Source organism: Leptosomus discolor, chromosome 2, assembly GCF_034619465.1.
Source record: "Leptosomus discolor isolate bLepDis1 chromosome 2, bLepDis1.hap2, whole genome shotgun sequence".
Classification (NCBI taxonomy): Eukaryota; Metazoa; Chordata; class Aves; order Leptosomiformes; family Leptosomidae; genus Leptosomus; species Leptosomus discolor.
The window spans coordinates 305,719-329,845 of record NC_141392.1 but is presented as its reverse complement, the minus strand read 5'-3'; the positions used below and the strand labels follow the sequence as shown (position 1 = coordinate 329,845).

Here is a 24,127-nt window from a genome sequence, read left to right as displayed (position 1 = left end):
ACATAAGTTTTGTCTTCTTAGGAAGTAAGGCTAAAAATACACTAAAAATACAGGGGGCTAACCATTTCATAACAGATGGTGGTCTGGACTTGCATGGTTTTTTGGACTTCAGGTACAGTGTTTCTTTTGAACTAGGAAAAAAACCACATGCAGAAGAACAGCACTTTTCTAAAAACAGTTCCTTTCAGGTTTTTTAGAACATTTGTCAGATTTAGGCCAATTTGCTTGTGCCAAACCTAGGTAAATTAATGTTTAGTTCCCCAGCTTGGAAAGCTGTTGTGTTCTGGCAGGTTTCTACATGCATGCAACAACTTCTGTGCTTTCGCGCTGTTCTGCCTGGGTAAAATGGCCACAGGTGAAAAGCAAATAAGGAGTCTGAGGCCAGACAGGTGACCTGGTTTTCACAGTGGCTCCACATCCAGGCAGCTGTAGATGGCAGTTCTCCTGGGTCATTATTTGTGAAAACAGGCCCCCTTGTCTAAGGCCTGCAGCCGCAGTCAGCCATTTTGGAAAATATTTGAAAAAACTCATTTAGGTTTACGCATTCATAATCTTTTGTTTCAGCTTTGTGCTGTGTTTGCCCTCTGATTAATTACCTTTTTAAAATCCTTTCCTATTTTAATTGGCTTATAGAAAAGATTTCTGGCATATGGTGTTGAAAAAGAAAATAAAAATAAAGGTTTCCCAACAAATTTTTATTATTATTCCTGAGCATTTGAAATACCATCAGCATGGAAATTCATGTAGTCCTGTTCCATTTTAAAACACTGATGGATAGTGTAACTTAAAATAATTACTTATCATGAAATTTGTCCTTTAAAATAATTTTTAGTAAAATTTCCATAAAATTGAAGGGATTTCCAAGTTTAAAAATCTCAAATTAGAAACATATGATAACAGATTATACTTTCTTTTGTAACTAGGAATACTGTAGAATACTGAAACAGTATTCATTTTTCCATCTTAACAAATTTCTACCTTTCTCTCAGGTTGTAGTTTGGTCTCACCTAAGGCTAGTTTCACCCTCAGGTTCTTAACAGAGAATTAGTTAGCAGCAGTAGTTATTTTAAAGAAAGTCTTTGAAGATAAACAGACATTAGACTGATTTACATTTGCTAATTTGAAGTAAGACTCTCTTTGAGTTCTCTGGACCTGTTTAAGATACTTTTTTTTTATTTATTTTAGCAGCACTTTGTTCACTTTTTAAAGCTAATTGGTATGTTTTTTAAGAACTATATTGTGTTCCTTTGTTTCCGAGTGATATGGCGGAGCAAAATGCCAACTGCTGAAGAGCAGTTTCTTTCATCGCAGATACAGTGGTTTCCATAATGGTTTCCTTGAGCCCTCACACAGAAGAACATGAGTTTTATGCTTTTAAATTTTGGCAGGATGTTGTGCACTGGCACCTTCCAGAAGCCTTCCGGAAGATGAATGGGCACAGCAGGTTCTCTGTGGTGATCCTGCTTCCATTCAAGGCCAGAAACAGGTGGCACAGGAGGCAGATCCAGAAAGAAATAACTCTCATAGAGGAAAATGAAGACTCTTGTGAGCGTCACCCACAAAAGTGATGTCTCAGATGAGACACAGGAGCAATACTCCCTGCACCCTGTCAAACCCAAGTTCCTCTGTGACTTGGGCAATCTATAATGGACTTCGGTGGAGTCAGCTTTGGGCCCTCCCTCAGATGACTAAAACCGCAACGAAGCCTTTGTGCCAGGACTGCTCCTCTTCCTGGCAACTGGGCGGGCGTTCTCCCTGATTTTGCAGCTTCAGGTCCCCACTAATGCAGAGAAAATACAGATTCTCTAGAGCCTAGAAGTAGCAGAGGTTAAGTTGGGGAAAACAAGTAGCCAACAAACTGAAGAGGGACACACAAACAGGTGAATTTGCACCTGAACAGCGTATTCGAGGTACTGAAGCAGGTGCAGCAGCCGCCCCGCAGCAGCACGGCCCGGCGGGACCCCAGAACTGCGGCCCGCCCCCGGCTCAGAGCTAGAGGCCCCGGCGCCGGCCAGGCCGCAGGTCCGCCCGCTCTGGGGCTGCCAGGGCCACAGCACAGGCCCCCCCCCCTCCACACAGCCGCGCTGGCCACCCGGGCGGCCGGGCCGGCGGTCCGCGGCGGAGGCCCGCCCCCCCTCGATCCGGGTACCGCGCCCCGGGGCGGCACCGCCGCCGCCCCCGCCCCCTGTGCCGCGGCGGGAGAGCTGCGGGGCCGCGCGGCGCCGCGCCTGGGCCGGAGCCGCTCCCGCTCCCGACCGGCCCGCCGGTACGTACGGGGGCGGCGTCGGGCACGGGGCTGGCGCCGTTGTCGTCGGCGACCCCTGCCGGGGCGGGTCGCGGGGCGGGTGGTGACGGCCGGTGACGGCGGGGCTGCGGCGAGACACCCCTCCGGGCGGCGGGGCTGCGCCGCGGCCTGGCGGCTGCGCCCCCACCACTCGGCGGTTGCGGAAGATCCGATTTTGTGTTTTTCGCGTTCAAACACGAAGCTTCCCAGGTGTGGAGCAGGTTACAGTGAGGGCTGCGGTCCTGCCCCGCGTCGGAGCAGCACTGTGCGCCCGCAGCCCCCCCCCCCCCTCCCGCTGTCAGCGCTTGGCCTTTCAGGGCAGAACCTGCGGGAGTTCCTGTCGTAACTTCGTGCCGAGCGTGCGGCCGTGTTTGCGCCTGGCGCTGCTGTGACTGGAGAGCGAGGTCGTTTGGGTAGAGTAGGAAAAACATCCTTAACTCCGACTGTTGTTCTCTTACAATTTTAGGAGAGTGCAGAAATGTCTTCCTTCGAAAATAAAGGATTAATACTGGGCGTAATGGCAGGGACTGCTGGAATAAGCCTGATGCTGATTTGGTACCATAAGAGCCGAAAACCTGGTGCAGCTGTGCGTATACCTGCGTTCCTAGACATAGGTAACAGGCTTAATTCTGGGGGCTTGCAAGATGAAGCTCTTGATGAGCAAGGAGCAGTAATGGTCTTACACGGAAGGCAACTACAGATCCTAGAAAAACTGGATGGCTTGCTAGTGAGTGTGGACGAACTGAAGAGAGAGGTGAAATTTCTGAAAGAAGCTATTCCAAAGCTTGAAGAGCTTGTTCGAAATGAGCTTCAAGGGAAGGGAGATGTTCAGAGAGTTAGCCCCTCACACCGAGCAATGAAGCGGAGAAAAGCTGAGACAGCTTCTGGGGCAAGAGAAACTACCAGCTCTGAGGAGGCGGAAAGTGAAGGAGGGTGAGTCAATAACACCTGTATATATTACAGCACACATGCAGGGCAAACTGCATCATTACCCGTGTGAAACTGTTTTGTAAGCAGGAGCCCTTTTAAAGTTTTATATATATTTTATATTTCTCTGTATTCAGGGGGAAGAAAAAACAACCCCAAATTCAGATTAGTAATTTCTAGATCGGAGAAATCTTGGGGCGACCGTCTCTGAATCTGCACTAGGGCTGAGGTCGGCTTGATGCCAAGCACAATACAGGTTTTTGAGGGTGCATTCGGTAACAGTCTGGTGCAGTATTGCTACATAGCTGTGCAATGAGAGGCAAAGTTCACAATAATGGTGTAATTTTAAAAGCGCTTCTAGTAAGAAGGTAATCTTGTGTCTCTGGCACAGTGTGTTCAAACTGTATGAATGCTCTTGTGCTCTTCATGATAATTGTCGTACGTGGGCCGTAAAGACAAGTTACTAAGGTGTTCTGCCTAAAGGTGTTCCATGCTATGAAAGCTGGGTCCGAATGCGACGCGTCTGAAAGGGCGGTGTGTTGATGTGTGTTTGCTGTTGTATACGCTTCTGGTGGCTTCAGAAGTAATCGTGAGGCATTTAGGGTACTGACTGGGTAAGGTAGAAAGTTCCTAGATTGGATCACACCTTGTCCCTTTGTGGTTAATGGGATCTTTTGTACGTGCGAGTTGAGGAATGTGCTGAAGGACCAGATACACCTGGAGTCCAGGAGAGGGACTATATTTTGTCTTTTCATCTGTTACCTAACTTACCCTCCAGTAGTAATGTAAAAACGGGGGTGACATTACTCTCCTGTAATTGCAACTTTATTTGGATATAATCAGATTAGATACTTTATGCAATTTGATAAAGGTTGGTTTATAGCAATGGAGGTTTTTGAACCATCTTCTCAGTGTCTTATACGTAACTGTGTAGGCAGCACTGTGTCTGTAAAGTCACTTTTTTTCTTTAAAGATACATTAATTAACTGTAATATTCTAAGGACAGCAACGTGCTGCATATAATAATTAATGAAATTCTATTTTTAAAGAGTTTCTCCAAATTTATTTTCAGTTCCTGTGGGCAGAATTCCTTGTTGAGTTACATCCCAGCCCACATGCTTCACAAGTCATCTGTTTTGATACCATATTTTGAGATCTGTCAGTTCTATTATGAACCAGTTCTTTATAAAGTATTCAGTATCGGCAGGAGTATTCAAAGACATTCCTCCTTCATACGGTGTAGAGACATTTCAGTTCTATTAGCTTCTCACATTGTTTTATCCATTGGTTGGTTTGCAGAGGCCTTTGTTGTGCATAAAATATTTGGAGATGAGGATAAGGCTAAAGGACCAGTTTATGAATCATCAGGTTCACAGATGCTGTATAGGGGTTATTTGACACCTGGTGTTTGAGAAGATCCTGTTTTCTGGTCAGGAGAGATGTGTTGCTGTTGGAGAACTAGCCACCGAAACTTGTCTGTTCAGGTTCTTCTGCGTGACGAAGAGGCTGATGAGATGATCCAATACACGTGATCATAGTGTTCAAGAGCTTTGCATGTGTCCTTAAGAGAGGCCTTCTCTGACAAGTGTTTGTGTTACGGTCAGAAGGAAGGAAGATAACTCAAGGTTATAGATAATGTTGGTCGTTTGGGTATGTGCTTTTCCAACGCTAGTTTTTAATCCATTTTGAAGAGAGGTGTTTTTTTCTTATTAACACCTTGTTGTTGATGTGCTTGTTTTGCATATCTTCTCTAAATTTAAGAAAATTTTGTTTCATTTAAGTAACTTCCTTTTTTTCTTCCTCTCGCAAATGGAAATAGGTTGGTAATCATAATGTCTGTACAGTTGTCTATAGGTACAGCTTTCTTTGAGGTCTTCTGTAACTTGAATGATGTGTGTGTTCTGTGAGAGTTTGCCATGAGAGGCAGTAACAACACACGTTTTTTTTTCCAGTTAATGTGCTGCAGGTGTAACACCATGTGCGCTGTTATATACTGTTCTGTGGTGGGTTCCACACACAGCACTCAGTTGCTAGTTTGTGTGCTAGAGAAAGGTTTTCTCTTTGTTAACAGAGATGAAACATTTTTTCACTTTCTGTACTCTGTCGAAAGAACATAAAACACGTTTCACTGCCTCAGCAGTATACTCATGCTCTAGAAGACAGGATTTTGCTTGTGTTGAGCACTTCTGGTTTTAACTGACAAATGGGTAGGTGCTGAGAATTGACACGTGAAGTAATCTGAAGGGTTTTATGGACACGTGCTGGATGACTGCATTAGTTTCAGATTTGTAAACTTCTTATAGAAAAGCTTTTAATACTACCCTTTTTCCATAAAATATTCAAAGCTGTCAGTCTCTGATATGGTCCTCACTGCTTTGATCTGCTCTGATCACGTTCTTAATGTCACTGTTGGTATTCAACACCATGGGAAGAGAAGCTTTCTGTTTTGCCTTTCAAAAATTATATCTTTCTGTAAGTGGAAAAGTATCACATCCTTTTTATTAAATAAGGTGTATTTTTACATAATAACAGATAGCCTGAATAGAAGCTGCATTGAATGGATGGGACATTGACTGCTAAAGAGCTGTGGTTTCTAGTCTGTGCTTTTCTGTATTCTATTCTTAATAGCTTGCTCCAGTTTCCATCACTTACAGCAAAAACCTCAATCTTTAACATTTACGAATGTGTTAACGAGCACTCATTCATTTACCAATACAAGAAATGGTGTCTCAGTGATCACCTGGGATGGAGAGTGTCGAGTCGTAATTCTCCTCTTTGTGATTTTAAGCTGTTTCCTCCCCGATACAGCAGTGGTGAACCCTTGACATCAGTGTCACGTTTGGCACCGGCCTTCAGCTGGCGTGCCATCCAAGCCTTTTGAATTACATTTGGCATCCGTCGCCAGGAAGATTCACCACAGTAAATCCTTTTCCTACAGATGTTTTATTTATCATTTTTCCTTGAAATAGTTTAAATATTCAGCAGGAAGAAACACTTCCCTTGCCTGTTTCTGAGCATCGTGTCACTTATCATTTCTTCGTTTATTTTTGCTGCCCGTTTGTTTTCAGTGCAACGCTCAGCTGACCTAAGAATCTGGTTTGCCAAACTGTTCCTCGAAGGCTGCTTATCATCACTGATGGGTATGCGCTCTGCTGGGTCGTACGGTGCAAATTTGATCCAGATCAGTCTGTGACACGTAATCACCATTCTACTGAATTAGCTGGAGCGGATGAGATGGTGTTTGTGTCAGCTCGTGATTTTTTTGAGTTGGCAGGGAAACAACAGATGATATTTAATCTGTCTAAAAGCTGAAGTGTTGGGAACAGATGGTACCTGCTTGGGCCCAGTGTCTGCCAATTTACAGGCAATCCAACACAGTTTTTGAACGAGCAAAGTCAGTTTATACCGTGTAGCTCAGGGTTTTTTTAAGTCTCGTACTAGGTGCCTGGATTTACTGAACAGCTTAACCACAGTGTGGCGTATCTCGAGCACAGTTTCCATTTGTTCTTTGAACTTTGAACAGCCCTTTGTGATCCATCTGAGTCCTGTTGGTTGATCATTGCTCCTTGCATTCTTACCACTGTTTTTCTCTTTCAAATAAAATCTATTGGTAGTAAAGGTGAGGCCAAGTTGGCCCTGACTGTAGACATTTTTAAAGATCATCTAGTTCCAACCCCCCTGCCATGGGCAGGCACATCATCCACTAGATCAGTTCTTCTGTTTTCTCAAATATTGGTCAGTGTGTCAATCACATGTAAATACTCACTTTTCTATTTGTCATCCGACAAAACCTCTTGCAGGAAAATACCAGGTAAAATTACAGCTGTCAGTGGTGTTATATGAAATATTTTTAAAACAAACCATAATGACTCAACCCTTTGACACTCTTCCTTATTTTTTGTTCATTTCTCTTTTGGATTACTGTCATCAGCCCTTAGACTCTTGGAGTTTTTAAGCTGTGTTAAAAAGAATTCTCACTTCTGTTTGTGTTAGCACTGATTTTTTTTTCCTTTTTTTTATAGTATTGCTTTTCTTAACATGATTTTCTAAAATAAGGAGCTGTATAAGCCTGCTAGCTGCTCTCTTGAAGTTAGATATCACGCTCTTCTCATCGTAGTTTTGTATCAGTATTATCTGTTACACTCTTATTTTGTCCTTAAGTAGCTGGAAGGACTTCCTGTCTTGTAATAAAACTGGCTTCGGTTCAAATTGGTGACGTACAGCTTCAGGGTGTTACGAAAAATCCTAGCTGTTGATTTTTTTTAAGTCTGTATTGACTTCTTAACACGTTAACGTTTTCATGCTTAAAACACTTCAGCTATGATGAGGATCGAACAGAGTGTTAGTGAGAAAATGAATGTCATCAGAAACAAAACGGAAGAATGTTCTTTGTGCCTAGTTTGCCAGAATGGTTGAAGTGATATTTAATGTTTTATACTTGATTAAATTACCTTGGTGTCATTTTACCTCCATGACCCCTGAGCAGTGTAGAAGTTTGCCTGGGGTGCATGACTAGTGAGGTGGGAACTCGCCACAGATAAGTCATGAAGCCCTTGGCTGTCACCTTGTGCTTGTCCTGTGGGAAATGCTGGGAGGCAGCAGTGTCAGCTCTGGAGCCAATGAAGAAGAGACAAGGAACAGAGGACCCTCTGAAGGCACTATGAAGTTATTTTTCTGAGGAAAGGAAGGGAAACTTTAGAGGAATGCTGGTGCATCTTGGGGGTAACTAGCATGCCAAATCTTAAGCACTAGCAATTGTTTGCGCTCCCTTGGACATTTTGGTATCAGGACATTTAATTTCTGGCCTTCTTATGAAAAACACTATTCGCTTCAAAACAAACTTGGAGAAGATTTTAAACATTTTGTTTCTTTTGTTTGAGAATGACGTTCTTCTCTGTTGGTTGTGTAGAAACTCCTGCCCCTTAGTGTAGCTCAGTGTCTTCTCATCTGTGTCAGCAGGCACAGGGTTGTGTGGTTTCTTGCAGTCCCTAGGAATTACTGGCATTGCCTGACACTGGAAAAATGTATTCACTGCTGTGTTTGTCACTTCCCACATGTTTTATATTGTTTTGCCTTCTTTAGAGCATGCAATCAACAACTAAATTGAAATTCATGGCATTCTCATCAATTTTTAAGATGGTCTTCTCCACATTTAAAGTTTTTGAGCATTAATAAAGCAGATAAATAGAGGAGGCAGGAGAGAATTTCGCAGGACAGTGGAGGCGAGAGGGAGAGGGGAAGAAATTACCTATCCTCTCTGCTGTTTCTCAGCACAAATGTGGCCTGGAGATCATGTTTCTGTAGAAGAAGTGGGATGAGGAAAGACTTGATGTAGTATGGTCTGATCTTAAAAGATTATTCTTCCGTGGTATTTTATAATTAGCTCCTTGTGGGTTCACATAATGTGTTAGGTAGTGACCTACTTCACACTTTTCCTCTTTGAGTCTCTCAATGAGTATTCTCATATGAGGTATCTGATGTCTCATGAATTTGATGTTTGGCCATGACGCTTTGATACAGTGCTGCTGGAAATTTCTGCTGGGCTTGTTTGGAGTGACAGGGCTTGGCTGACAGCTCAACATTGGCCTTTATATTTTTGCTGGGAGAGTAGCATTTTCTAATAATCACTTGTGTCTGTTTTCTGACATTGGAACAGTAGTGATCATAGAAATATTAGCAGGTGTTTGTGCAGCAAAGATAAAGATGACATCAACATTGACTTCCAAACGCTGATTCCTTACTTTCATATCTACCTGCTTAGGTAGCATTTGATGCAGTGGCCAAACTCCTGTAACTAAGGAGTGTTACAATTGCAGTATTCTATGGAAATTTGAAATTGCCTTTACTGCTTAGTTGTTGCTATTTCATGTTATCTAGTGCCCTTATTTTAGGTCGGTAATTGCGCAAACCCTCAGTGCATTTATCTTTTAATTGGGGGGCTGGGGCATCCGCACAATGTGAGGAAAGATGCTTTCCAAACATCCTTCACATCATAGGATGATGTATTGGGGCTAAAAGACTGTCCCCCTGCCACCAAATCCCTTGCACTTCTGGTCATGCTAGTGCTCTTGCAAATGCAGCCTATGTATGCTGCTGCTCTGCCCCCACTTCGGAATAACTATGGAAGAACAAGATGCTGTGTTTTCAAAGATGCTTCAGGAAACCAAAATAAATGTTCAGTGACTTACAAATAACGACTCTGCACAACGTAGGATGTGTCATCAACTTCAGCATCATCAAGATTATGTAAAACAAATCTGTAGGAATCCATGAAGTGTCCCATCTCAGCTGTGCTCCATGTTGGTTTTTGATTTGAACAGCTATACGTGGTTTATGTATGTATTGTTTTATCCAAACGTCTTTTTCACTCCTCTTTCCCATATTACCAGGTTAATTTTGCAGTGAAACTGTCATGCCACACCTAGCACGTCTGCAGCTCGATAAGCAGCTGTACTTTTTCATTTACAGGCTGTAAGTGTATCTGCTCGCGTTTTAGTTCTGGTCACTTCTGAAAGCAATGTATTGCAAACAGAGTATTTAAAAGCCATGATTATTAACCATGATTATTAACCATTTATATATTGCTAACATTCTGTACTGGTTATATTTCTGGAAGAAAAAAAAAAGAGTGTATGTATTTTGCCTGTCACGGCCTACTTTGATTATTCAGTTGCTTAGTGTGTATAGCGCATTTCAGGCTTTTTCTGCTCACAGTTACCATTTAAAAAATCTCTGAACCTGGCAGCTAATGCTTTTGCATTATTATTTCAAAAGTGGAAATGCAGATTAGGCTTTTCCGTCCACTTTTAGTTCATAACCAAAAAGCTACTTTTTTCAAAATAATGCCATCCAGTGGCTCGTATATGAAATTGGAGCACCCTAATACGTGCTCAGTATTAGGCTTACTTTGGACGGTAAGGCCACCTGCTTGTCTCTGCATGGTGTTCATGGCTTTTGTAAGTATTTCTTTGTCCTTGACTGCCTTGTGCACCAAGCATAAAGCGGTTTCCCAGTTTCAGGTATTCTGACCTTAAGAATGTTGAAAAGAATTAAGTAGAGGAATTGATAACAGTGGTGTTACTGCTTATATTTAGAAGTTACAAGTGCCTAACAGAACGTTGTGTAAGTCACTGTTCTAGCACTTACATTTTGGTTAGTAAGCTCATTCTTATTTCAAAAAATAGAGGAATTGAGGTAAAGAGTTGAAGAGGGCAATTCAGGGTTGCAGAGCATGTCTTAACACACATTAATGATTTAAAGTGTTCTGCATTTGAAACACAAGGATACATGTGTTTCTAATATGTATCTGCATTTTTTAAGTGCAGTATTAGGCAGCAAGACAGTGTAATTACTTGCCTGTTATGTTTGGAATATGATTGTGCTGTCCCTTTGAAGATAAAGGGTTTGTAATAATAATAATAATAATAATAATAATAATAATAATAATAAACAACTTGATACCATGAATAAAAACTCCTTTAAGGTTGGACAACTGGAAGAAATTGTGCTCTGAAATTTTTGCATTTGAATTTAACTATATTTTAGCAATATTTTTAGGAAGGATGGTTATTATTTTCTGTGATTTTTAGTTATCTTACAGCTCATACTGATTCTGAAGGAGACTCCGAGGAAGAAAAGGGATGTATGCAATCACCCGATGCCTTTGTGAAATCAGAAGAAGAATTACTTAATTTTTTACAGCAGGTGGACAATTTGCACAAGGGTTCAGAGGATGATAAAAAGGAGGGCTTCAGACTGCTGCTCGAGAAGGATGACAAGGTATTAATGGGTAAATTGAATATTACGTTGCTTGTAACTTGTGCTTTGCACTGCTTTTGATAACTTTCTTAATGCAAGTGTTAAAATGCATGCAGGAACAGAAGATGACGTTTCATGCGTATTTTTAAAATACAGTGAAAAAGAAATGTTTCAGGGTGGTGTCAATATTCGTGTTGGGTGACTGTTGAAGTTTTATGATTTTGTATCCCATCCAGGTTCAGTAACTTTGAGGCTTTGTTTGATGGATGTATTCTTGCATGCAACAAAGAAAGATCACGGGCTTTTTTTTTTTGCTATGTAAATGGTGCTTAATTTTGCTGGTTTTAGAATGGTCTGTGTGAGAAAGTCCTGTGGAATTAAGTAGTAACTAGACCAAGTGTTCTCAAGAAATCAAACTGTGAGCCTGTAGTCTGCTTATACCTTCTTGTGAATTTTTCCTTTAACTTTACTGTGCACATATGTAAGTCCAGATAAAATTTCAAAGTGGTTTCATGTGCAGTGCTTAATTCGGTATTATCAGTTTCTTCTGATTTGGCAAACGTTAGTTCTGATTATATTTTCATATACATATTGAAGTACCCAGTAAGATAGATGAGATACTAATTGTGAGTGAGTGTGGTGCTTATGGCATCCCTAATGAAAATAAACATCTCATCATTCAAGGTTCTGTTATGCTTTACTGGATTACCTTTTTATTTTTTTATATTAGAAGAACTTTAAAACTGATTTATGAAATAAAACCTCTTTAGACAGCCCAAGGTATATCCAAAAGCTGTGTTCTCCTTTGGTCATGAAAAATTGATCATCTGCTGCTCACATGAACTAAAAGTAGTACAGAAGGATGCAAAATGACCAAAGATGTATGCCATGTTCTGATAACCTGCTTTAAGCATTATGAAACTGTTTAAATCGCATTCTGGTCAGTTTAATTACCCATCTGTCATCTCCTTTCAGTATGAGAACTGTGTGGACTTTCTTTGGAGATTTGCACGTGCTTATGGAGATCTGTTTGAGATGACTACTGATGCTGAGGAGAAGAGGAAATATGTTACTGATGGTAAGCAGAGGAAAAATGTTTATGTAGAATGCCATCTGAATATAGTGAAACATGCTTTGAACTTTGGTTAAGTTTTCCAATCCAAGGAATTTCCAGTCCAATAAATGGGGGCATTTCTGCTGTAATAATAACATTTTGTGCAATAAACTGCCACAGTATACAACTTCAGTCCATTCTTTCCTCCTTGGAGAGATCCAAAATTGGTGGAGAGAAGTATTGTGGGTTATAGATGAAGGCTGTTGACTCTGGATGGTGCCTTGAAATCCTGTGTTTTGTTGAGAATCAGGTGGATACAGAATCTGGAAAAGGACAGACGCTGTCAGCACAGTTTCTTAATTACGTCTTTGGGAGAGTGAGAGAAATAAATAAATGACAAGGCAAAGTCAAGGTTTGTTTTTCTGCTTTCCTGGGCGAAGGAGCTCTCCTGCATGTCAGCAGCCTCTTTTGAGGCGATGGTGGGGATGAAACGTTGTGAATCTGGGAAAAACTGTTGACCAGAAACAGAAGTCATGTGTGACTATTGATGTTGCTTCCAGGCATCTCTCTCCACGTGTCCTTTTTGACAGCTTAACCTCAACAAGGTTCTGATTTTCTACTTTGCAGCACTTTTTCTTTGTTGCTTTTAAAAGCATTGCACTTTCTTTCACTGGATGCATATTGGCTAGAGGTACAGTTTACATTTCCCTTCTTGTTTCGGGACTTCTTCTCTTTATTACAATAACACCCACATTTCTTTTACCTGTGTCACTCTCTTCCAGTCAACACACTGTTCTTGCAGTAATCCTTTTTGCCTGTATCTGGGAATACTTTTCTCTCTCCTTTGTTTCTCCATTGCCTCTCCCTTTTTTGCTGCACCAAATTCAGGTATTGTAAGTGTATTCCAAATTCGGGTTATTTTGTCTTTTGTGACTTCTTTTTCTGTTTTCTACTCTTTGTTCTGTCAGCGCTGACAACTGACAAAGCAGTTCTGGCTGCCCTTTGTTATCATTACAGGCAGTGTCATGCCTTTGTGCTGTCATTACATATTCCATAGCCAACCTCAGCTTGTCCAAGGTCCTTGTCCCTATCCTTTTGTTATCTGAATAGTCATGAGGACATGCACTGTCCTAGCTACTTAATCGATGTTGCTTTGCTTTAGCAGTAACTTGGCTTCTTTGTATGGAAATCACACAGTGCAGCGAGGATGATGACACAAACTAAGTTACAACAGTAAACTCTGTTGTTGGATCGTTTGCTTTTAGCAGTGACTACGCGTAGCCTCAGCTGATGAAAGATAATGGCATAGCAAAAGACAGGGAGAAATAAAGAATGATGGAACGAAATTGGGTCTTAGGTGTTGAGTAACCAGCCTGGTTTGTCTCATTCTTATGAAGTGGTGGGTGGCGGCAGGCTTTTTCATCTCAGTTTTTGGAAATGGTGCAGAGAGATTGAGACTGTGGGGGAGCTGGCAGTAGTTTTGTGGGCTGGAGGACTGCGTATGTGGTTCTTTGTTTTTACGAAGTTAACTTGCAATACAGAGATGTCAGTGTGGCTTAATTGGTTGCAGCTGAGACTTTGCAAACAGCAAGCATCTCATCTGAACTTCTTACTGGGAGCATGGGTTTGATCAAATCACCTACTGTCATCTTTATTCAGTTGAAAGTGGAACTTAATGTAAGTCTTTGTGCTGGAAAGGAACTTCAGCTAGGTCATTCCTGTACCCAAGGCAGGAAACAGCTTTGCTGATTCTTCTGACAGGTGCTTCTCCTCCGACCTGCTTTTAAGGGTCTTCAGTCTTATAGACAACACAGCCTCCTTTGGCAGCCCAGTCCAACCCTTTCCTGATTTAGCTGCATCTGAATTGAATATTAAGAGAAAATACTAAAATTGCACTTATATATATATATATATGCATGTATTTATATGTGATTCTCCCCCTCTACTCTTCTCTGGTGAGGCCCCCCCCTTGCAGTACTGCATTCAGCTCTGGGGCCCCCAGCATAAGAAGAACACGGACCTGCTCGAGGAGGTCCAGAGGAGGGAAATCTTCATCTGAGGAAGATGCTCAGGGGCTGGAGCAGCTCCCCTGGGAGGACAGGCTGAGAGAGTTGGGGGTGTTCGGCCTGGAGAGAAGAAGGCTCCGGGGAGACCTTACAGTGCTCTTCCAGTGCTGAAAGGGGGCTGCAGGTGAGGTGGGGAGGGACTCTGGATCAGCGAGTGTGGTGATAGGACAAGGGGTAGCGGTTTCAAACTGAAAATGGGTAGATCTAGATTAGATGTAAGGATGAAGTTCTTCACAGCAAGGGTGGTGAGGCACCGGCACAGACTGCCCAGAGCAGCTGTGGCTGCCCCCTCCCTGGCAGTGCTCAAGGCTAGGCTGGATGGGGCTTGGAGCAACCTGGTCTATACCGGGAGGTGTCCCTGCCCATGGCAGGGGGTGGGAACTGGATGGTCTTTAAGGTCCCTTCCGACCCAAACCATTCTATGTATATATGTATGTATGGGTATGTAAGTGATGTAAAGCCAAGATGCCACATTGTCCATCTAAATGTTTACAAGAACAGGAAGCAATTTCTTTTTTGCAGCTAGGAGTATATCAGGTTGCTTCGTTCTTGGGAGTTGCCTAAAATGTGGAAGAGTACAATAAATCCTATAATATATTGTATTCCATTTACAGGAAAGATTAAAGCTGAAAAGGCTGTTCAGCTGGATGCCAGGAGTGCTGAGAGTCACCAGTGGTAAGTTTGAGAAAGTGTGCATTTTTGCAAACTTATATGTATTTATCAAATCCAACAAAAAACCCAGCTGTCTTTGGCTTTAAACAGTGCCCACAAGTTACATTTCTCATGCTGCAGTTTGACATCAATTTCATAAATTATTCATTAATATCTTTTCATATTTTATGGAACTCCTTTATCATCAGTTGCAGCTAAAAATTATGTTGAAGTATTCTGTGAAGCATTTACTATAGCATGTGAAACAACTCAATAACCATACTTAAGTGCATAGCATGAAATGTAGAAGTGAGTATTTGCTTAAACCAGTATACTATTGCTCAGAGAAGCCATAGTTTTCCATTTACCTTCTCTTTCAACACTTTGCAAAATTATGTCATTGGAACTCATATTTATCCTTTCTTTTACCTGAAATAATCTAAATTTTAATAATTAAAAATAAGTTTCAACTAACTTCTCAATTTTTGTTTTATCATATAATTTTCCTCCAAGCTTGGCACTTGGATTAATTTGTAGACCTTGCCAGAACTATCAAACTTCTTGCAAATGTAAATATTTTTTATCAAATCGACGTTATCGGGTAAAAGATAATTCTGCTGAGTTCTAGCTGGTAGTTCCTTACCTCACTATTTTATTGGTCAATTTTGCTGAGCTCCTGGTTTCTTTTCTAATACTATTAACTTTTCCTTTCCATTTCGGTTTCTATATTCTTCATTAATTTTGTCATTACACGTGTAGGGTGGGATTTCACTTAACTTTTACATCTCTAAACCAAATCCTTTTATCCCAGGCTCCCTTCACAATCTAAAAAGAAGTAGCAACTTCTGGAGTGGAGTTCATCTGTGTCCATTTTGCCCATCTGCATTAGGGTGAGCTGAATTTCTCCTGAGGTTCAGTTGACAACATCTCTGTTGCCCATAAAGGGAGCACAAGTCAGCTAGCTCAGGTTTAGATACTTGAGTAGACACAGATGCTTTAATTTAATTAGGTGACTCTGGCTTGGTCTCTCTCTCCTAAACTTCAAAGAGGGCTATGTTGTTGTTCCACACTGTGTTCCTGTGAGCGTTGCCGTATTTCTATGATTCTTTTTTTCCTTCCGAGTATAACAACCAGTGATCCAAACACCGACTGTGTAACAATGGGATGCTAGAAGTGATGTGCTGTTGGGAATCTTGACTAGGCTTCACTGTCGCAGAGATTTGCGTTCGCTCTTTCTCGTGCCCTGGAAGTAATGGTGATGCTTCCTGGAGGTGCAGTCTAGCCCCCAGGTGGCTGTAACGTGGCAGTTTAACATAGGAGCCGTTGCTTTTGGCCTCACCCAGCTGTTTGTTAATACCTATCGTCTGGAGGTCACCACTGTGGCAGCAAAACTAACAGAAGAGGCTCATCAAAGCATCACTCCTCAGTGCAAGGTGATTTGAAGCCCATAGCTTGAACACCTGCTGAAAGCAGTTTGCAGCCGTTCCTGCTGTTTGCCTGTCCGTGGCCGTGGCCACTTCTTCAGGGTAGTGCTGGCGTACCCCTCTCGGCTAGAGATGTGTGTATGAACAACCACAAAATCACATGCAAGCAGAAGTCCCTTCCTCCCCAGCCCAAGAGACTGACAACATCTCCTAGTGTAAATACAACTCCTCTGGCAGAGACTACACTGGTAAAAGCTTACATGTTGTTTGGGGAGATGTAGGTGGTCTGCTGGACCTCAGATGTGAGATCCTGTACTGGCAGGCACATCTAGCAAGGGGAGAATTATGAGTGTAAGGAGATGTGTTCCAGAGGTTAGCTCAGAAAGCCTGTTGAGAAGTTTAAGAGGAAAATCTTACGTTTTGTAAGCTACTGCTTCTTTTAACAGGCAATGGATTTCTGTACGGTTTACAGTTTTCATCCTTTTTCTATCTGGATTGCAAGTGAATGTGAGCTTTTTATCAGTTACTGGTGAACTGGTGGCTTTCTAGTGGTGTAGATGGGCACCACAGATTTGAATAGTTCAATACAATATTTTTTTCTTAATACCTTTTCTGCTTGTCTTTCTTTTCTGAAGTCTTTCTGATTTGATGCATAGTTTTTAAAGTGTGATGCCCCATGCTGGTTATGCTACTCCAACTGAGGCTCTGAATACTGGGCAGAATGGACTTCCGTGCTCCAGACAGGCATTTGTGCCTCTTTGTCTAGCCTGCCAACTGTTGTTCAGTCTGTGGTCCCAGTAGCTCCTTTCCTACCTTGCTGCTGCTTAACCAGAGGGACTTGTTTTGTAACTCTGCATTTTTTTTTTGTCCTTGGTAATTTACACACATTTCATTGATTTTGTGTTGGTTTCAGACCATTTCTCAGGTTATTGAGGCTATTTAAGTTTGTAAATGCTTGCACCACCTCCCAGATTACAATTTTATTTTAAAAGTTGCTTGTTGTTTTGCGGGTTTTTTTAAATAATTGACTTCATTAATGAAATTACTGAGAAATAACAGACACAGCACAAAACTTTGTGGAACACCTATAATGATGCTCAGGTCCACATGAACCTGGTTCTGCAACCTTCTCTACGGGTGATTTAATCTAAACGGTATTTCCATGGTTAGATTTTGAGGAACATCAGATAGGACAAAGTCAAAGGCCACGTAAAGGTCAAGCTATATCCCATTTGTTGCATTCCTCTAATATTCCAGGCTTGTGTATCTGTCAGAAAATAAAAATATTTTTGTTTGGTGCTGTTTGTTCATGACAAACTTGTGTTAACTGTTTTGTATGCTTCTGCGCTTACAGAATAATTTACCCTGGAATGTTTTCAGGTTAGGCTGGTGTGTCTGTAATCTCTGTCCTTTCCTTTTTTTTTTTTTTTTTTTTTTTGTAGATAGCAACTATGTTTGCCTTTTTCTTTTCTGCTGGGACTTTCTGTATTACCCAGGAGATTTTGGTAGGCAGCTATATGTCAGATCTGGATTGTCTGAGTCTGGCTAATGCAGATTTATCTAATTTATCTAAATATTATTTCACATATTAATCCCCATGAACAGAAAATAAGACTTCAGGGAATCTCCCCTGTAGAAACTGTGCTGTCCAAGTTGTATGCAAAAAGAATTTTGCCTAAAATCACAAATAGATAAGACTGTGTGAACAGAAAACAGTGCAATCATAGAATAGTGTCGGTTGGAAGGGACCTTTAGAGGCCATCTAGTCCAACCCCCCTGCAGCGAGCAGGGACATCTTTAGCCAGATCAGGTTGCTCAGAGCCCCGTCCAACCTGACCTTGAATGTTTCCAGGGATGGGGCTTCTACCACCTCTCTGGGCAGCGTGTTCCAATGTCTCACTACCTTCATTGTGCAAGCTGGAGCACAGGAGGTTCCACATTAACACGAGGAAAAGCTTTTTCCCTGTGAGGGTGACAGAGCACTGGAACAGGCTGCCCAGAGAGCTGGTGGAGTCTCCTTCTCTGGAGACATTCAAAACTCGCCTGGATGTGTTCCTGTGTGACCTGCTCTGGGTGGTCCTGCTCTGGCAGGGGGGTTGGACCAGGTGATCTTTCAAGGTCCCTTCCAACCCCTGACATTCTGTGATTCTGTGATTGTGAAAAGTTTCTTCCTTTATATTAAGTCTCAATCTGCCTTCCGTTAGTTTAAAACCATTACTCATTGTCCTGTCACAACAGACACTGCTAAAAAGATTGCCCGCATCTTTCTTACAGGCCCCCTTTCAGCACTGGAAGCTTCTCTAAGGTCTCCCCGGAGCCTTCTCTTCTCCAGGCTGAACAACCCCAACTCTCTCAGCCTGTCCTCCTAGGGGAGGTGCTCCAGCCCCCTGATCATCTTCGTAGCCTCCTCTGGGCCATAAATACAATTAAGGCATGAAGAAATAATATGTGAAAGTAATATGAAATCCGTAGGTTAAAAGCATAATAACAGAGAAAACAAAACTTAGAAGAAAAAAATGGAACAAGAATTCACACAAAATACTAAGATCACTCGCAAGTGGTCACTTAGGGAAGAATGGCATACCAGTTTTACCGAGGTTCAGAGGTGAAGGGCGGTACCCAACTTCAGATTGACACCTAAACGTACTATCTCCATTATGTATGCCTACGGTTGAGTGAGGCACTTGTCCTCCACTTGTAGGGGATGGAGAGTTGGTAGGCCACACGTGCCGTTTGACATGCCAGGATATTTGCATGGTATGGCAGGTATCACACAGGCCCTTTAGGGGTCTGTACCCTTCCAGGCTGGCAGCTGAAAGTGGTGGGAAACCCTACAGCATCTCCAGTGGCAGTAGGCACCTGTGGCCAGGCAGGGATCCTGTGGATTGGACAGGGTCTCCATTGACCGTAACAGGAGATTAGATACACAGATGAGACGCTCAGCATGAATGCACGCTCAATGGGAAAGCAATGCTGCCTCAGACCAAAATCCTTCCTTTTCATCTCACTGCCAGCACAAAATTGACTTAAGCTGTGTAAGGTAAATAATCTCAGCCTGTGTAAGATAAGCCTATCTCTTTGTTAGACAGTTTTCTCATTTTTCATGTGAGGTTATCTCATTCTGTGTTAGCTACTGATGAGGCTTTCTGACCTTGACTAAGGAAAGTTGTGGTTGATTTCTTACTACTCTGTACTTTCTTATTTCTGAGGGGTTTTGATATTTCCTGTCAGCACAACTGAGCTTTTAACTCATGTTTGGTATAGCTACTATCTATATTGTCCACTCATGCTTTATTTCTAATGTTCTCTCAAGCTGTTTAATATATTATGGCTTACTAAATGAGTGGGGATTAAATGTTCGGCCTATTCTTTTCCTGGTCCTGTTCCTTGCTCTCTACTTACAGCTAATACCTGGTGGGTAGGGGGGAAATGTAAGCAAAGAAAAAGTTTAATACAGCCCTGTTGGTTTCACGTTTTGTTATTATTTCCTCATTGCTAATTGTTCTGTACTTTAATTTGTTTCTTTTCCTTCTGCTGTATTTATGGAACCTCTTCTTACTGCCTCGTACATCTCTTAGGAGTTGCAATTCAGTTTGTATTTAGCATTTCTGATATCTATCTATCCATCTATCTATCTATCTATATCTGTATCTTTAAATATGCCACCCAGTTCTGATATATATATATCTTTAGCACCATCCGATATCCCGAGCTTAGCTGTGTGTTCTTATTTTCACTTTTAGGGTCAATTACTTTCGGATTTTTCAGTCAATAGAGAACACCTCACTGGAGCTGAATTAGTCTATAAAACCATGTCCTTCCTTTCCTCTGCATCAAAAAGGGTCATTTGCTGCTGTGCTTTTGAATAGTGTCTCTTAATAATTCTTCTACAGAACTTTTTATAACATGGCACACTTTTATGGTTTGGCTTTCTTCGTTAGAAATGTACACCATGCCTGTCAAGCAATGGTTAGCGCTATAGGCCTCTCTGAAAGTTTCTTTTGGAAGCTTATCCCTGCTGCTTGAAAGCTCTCTTTACCGCATGAATATGGTTTTGTCACACCCTGACTGACATAAGGTTCCAGGAAACCTTAGTTTCAGGAAAGCCCTGGTGTAGATGGAGTTACACTGGCAAAAACACCCTTTCTCCAGAGCAGGGTTCTTCCTGTTTTGCAGAAGTGTTGTAAGCTGTCTGGGAAATAGAATGTGTCTTTTGTCTCCACCAGGGGAATTAGTGAAACGGTCTCATGAGCGAACTCTTGCTAATGTAGGCCTAGAGTTCAGCTGTCTTGCCTTACGTTTCATGTTTACTTTAGTTAAGAACAAAAAAATGCTGTATGTTGTCTTAGTGGATAAAACTGTATCGTAAAATACATGAACAATAAAACTGACCAACTTACTGATCGAGACACTGACAAGTAACCAATATTCCTCCTCAAGTTACATTTGATAAAACATATGCAGAAAGAAGAGAGCAAAATGTCTTGAAGTAGTCAGTCAGTTTTGGTAATGAACTTCTGCAAGCTGCGAATAATTTTCATACCTGAATCCAGATTTTTGAAAACACGTGATCATACTTAATGTAGTTGTAACCTTTTATTGTTTGTATGACCACCCTAAAGAGAGGCGGAATAAATATTGTAAGTGACTTCTTGCTTTGTTCAGCCGGTGTATTATTCAAGTTGTGAAGGCGCTCACGTGCAAAACTTGGCATCAGCCAGTTGCAGGTCTTCTTGATGTTCCCAAGCCTCAAACAAAACCTTTTTGTGGGTCAGTGATTCCCAAATGACAGCTGTGAATCTTCACACCTTGTCTTGGACCATGGAGCGTCTTTGGCATCCAGATTTTTACTGGAAGTGCTGTACAAACAACTCCGTGCTACAGATGCTTCAGATGGCACCGCTTTACAACTTTACGATGACGGAAAACACTAAATGTAGAGGCATGTTAATAATGCTTTTGTTTAAAACTGAGCAATGACTTTTAAGTTCTTTCACAAAACAAGTGAGTTTTATGTTTGTGCGTGTTTTGTGGCAGTGTTTTCTTCCAGAGTTTGGAAGAGGTCCAGAAGGACTCCACTGTTGCCCAGAACCCCGCACCTCCTTTTTTTGCTGAGGAGAACTTGTTACAGGCTTTGCGAAGAACAGAAGGGTTACTAGATGTGGCCAGTGTTCATGACATTTCCGTAGAAATATCATTCTTTGCATTGAGCTTTGGTTGGTTTGCCACGAACAAACTTAGTGCTGCTGTTAAGTTTGGGTTAGTCTGTAGAACTTTCCTGCTGATAGGAGTCATACAGGATTTGTCTCATTTAGAGTCAAGGTATCAAGCGAAAACCTAGTAATTTTAATTGAAGACTCCCCCTGAACCACAGCTGCCCCAAGACTTTTCTCTGTGGCATATATGTGAGTTACTTGGAAGCACAGAAACAAGTTTCACAAGCCCTGGGTTGTCCATAGAAGTGGGTTCCAGAGCTGACAGTCTCTCACTGAGAGGGAACACTATGGAAGAGAATGGATTAACTAGATAGAGGGCATGGATAATTACCACTTGCTTGGTGTTTTGGCTGACCTGTATTAGTAAGCCAGAAAATGGAGAAGGATAAAGTAATGGAAATTGTATTAGCTTTTGTTAGTTGTGGAGATTTGTTATTCGCTTCCAGGACTAATTCAAAACGTTGACCCTTATGTTCACATATAATTTTGTGCTAAGCTTGTGCCTGTGCTAGAACTGATGCTTAGGGAATCTTTGATGTACTAGTATGACTTGTGCTTCTGAGTGGGCTTGCTGTACTTGGTGTACAAAAAATGAAAGAAGTGATAGTCCCAGGTAGAACATATTTCAGTAAGAAAGTCCAGAGATTGCAAAGATACCAAGAGGCTTGTATGTTACAGTGGAGCATCTAGCCAGAAGGTGTTTTGTATAACTTGAGAGGTACGAAGTATTCAGAAATGTAGAAAGTTGTGTTTCTACACAAAGAAGGTATGCAGAAATGTAGAAACTTCTAACACTTGTGTCTTGTGAACAAAGGATGGTAATATCACTCATAATAGGATATAGGATAAAGAACTGCTCAGAAGATGGTTCCTAAGGAAGTCAGCTACTATTTTGACCCAACCAGGATTAAGTTTCTCCTGGATTAACTTCTTAAGATTAAGTGATACTACTACCCAGCGTGATAAAGTCAAGTTCTTAAACCCATATAACTTAGTTATTTTGCAGAAATGTGGGAAGCTGTGCAGAAGCAGGAAAAATGTAGTTCTTATGGAAGGATAACTTTTATGTTAGGTGATGTGTACATGCAAAGGGGTTTTCCACAAACTTCCTGCAAAAAAGTGAATGGCATGTACTCAGTAGCAGAATTAGAACAGGTAATTTGTCAGATTTTGTAGGGTGCAGTGGCATAAAAAATATTTCTCTAGTGAAACAAAACTCTCCAAAATTATAAATAGGTTGTAAGATATTATCGTATTATTGACAACTTTTAAAATTAAATTCATGTTTCTAACTAAATTCTTGTAACCTTCTGCCCTTAATTATCCCTTATGTAGACTTAGAAGAGACAGCTATCTTACAAGCTAGAAGCATCCTGCTTCTATCATACAGTCTTATTTTTCGGGGATTGATACCATGTCCAGAAATAACTGCTTTCAGTCAACAGACTTTCAGGTTAGTAGTTATTTGCCCTGTATTTGATTTGTTGGATGACCTAAAAAGTTTTACATCAACCTTTGTGGTTAATTATGCTTAATCTTGGTCAATTATTTTTAAATTACTTATTATTTTGGCAAAAATAATGTGAAATTTTGAATACAGAAAGGCAAATTCTGAAAAGCCGTAACTTGTTTTGTAGTAAGTGGATCAGAGGGATGCGTAGCTTCTTGTGTATTTCTGGTTAAAGAGCATTTAAATGAGAGAATGGTGGAAGGTCACGGGTTAGGACTGTGGTTGCAGGGTGAGCTTTGTGATTAGATCTGATAAAAGTCACTGTGTGTGCAAAAAAAAAAAAAAAGAAATCACAGTCTAGTGGGGGGCTGGGTTTTGTGTCCTTTTTCATTTCCACAGGGCAGGTCAACGGAGTATTTTAGTTCAGAAGTGTTCTTGAGATGCCTCAGGGCATTTGTGGTCCCTTCTCCGAGTTCTCCACCTGTTGATCTTGTTGGGCGCATGTTCCCTCCCTGCTGAAGGGAGGCAGCAGATGTTGGCACTTGCATGACAGTGGCCCTTTGCAAGGGACTGAGCTCAGGTCTGTAGTCCAGCCTGTGAGGAGGAGTATGATGGACCCCTGGGAAAAGGTTCTTGAAATAGCAGTACCTTGGTGAAACACTGTGGCATCCTCACGCAAGTGGAAAGGAGGTAGCTTTGAAATGTGAGAAGATCTATTTACCACAAGCTTTTCGCCAGAATGGTCACAGAGGAAATAATACTGGCAACCTAGTGATCCCTGTTACATTTCTATCAAGGAGGATTGTGTTACTGTCTGTGAAAGCGATTGTTTTACTTTGTTTCCACATTTGTGGAGACTATATCCTGCTAACTTCTTAAAGATTGTGTTTGCAGCTATAACAACTAAAAATGTCTGTTATAAAAATAAAAGTTAAATTTCTGGAACACAGAAATTTAACGCAGTTGTGCGTTCCACAGCCTCAGAAATGCACAACATGGCATCCATATGTTTTGGTGAACTTTTGTGACTCTGTATTAATAGCAACATTTTTTCTTGTTTTGGTATATTATATGTGTTGCAATAAATTATTAAGCCAGAATTCTTAAATGTCCTTACTTCCAGGATTTTTTTACCAAAATCTGGGTTTGTTTCCCATGTTTTTGCAAGCATCACCTACGCAAGTGTGTGCTACATCTGATGTTTCCTTGGAGCTCAGCTTCAGTGCTCTGGTGAATTTTTAATATAAAAACTGTATTTCTGCCAATTCCTACAATGTAGACTCAGTTGTATTCCAAG

The 24,127-nt window shown here is 41.4% G+C and overlaps 1 protein-coding gene across 1 annotated transcript in view; it reads left to right on the top strand.

The window, feature by feature from the left end:
* The first annotated feature begins 2,801 nt into the window (after window positions 1-2,801).
* The window catches only part of RMDN2 (regulator of microtubule dynamics 2), a 65,056-nt gene continuing 43,730 nt past the window's right edge, over window positions 2,802-24,127 (top strand). Inside the window, exons 1-4 of the mRNA XM_086461849.1 lie at window positions 2,802-3,217; window positions 10,801-10,990; window positions 11,945-12,047; window positions 14,704-14,764. Of these exons, the coding sequence (XP_086317975.1) occupies window positions 2,802-3,217; window positions 10,801-10,990; window positions 11,945-12,047; window positions 14,704-14,764 (770 nt within the window). The remainder of the gene's footprint in view (window positions 3,218-10,800; window positions 10,991-11,944; window positions 12,048-14,703; window positions 14,765-24,127) is intronic.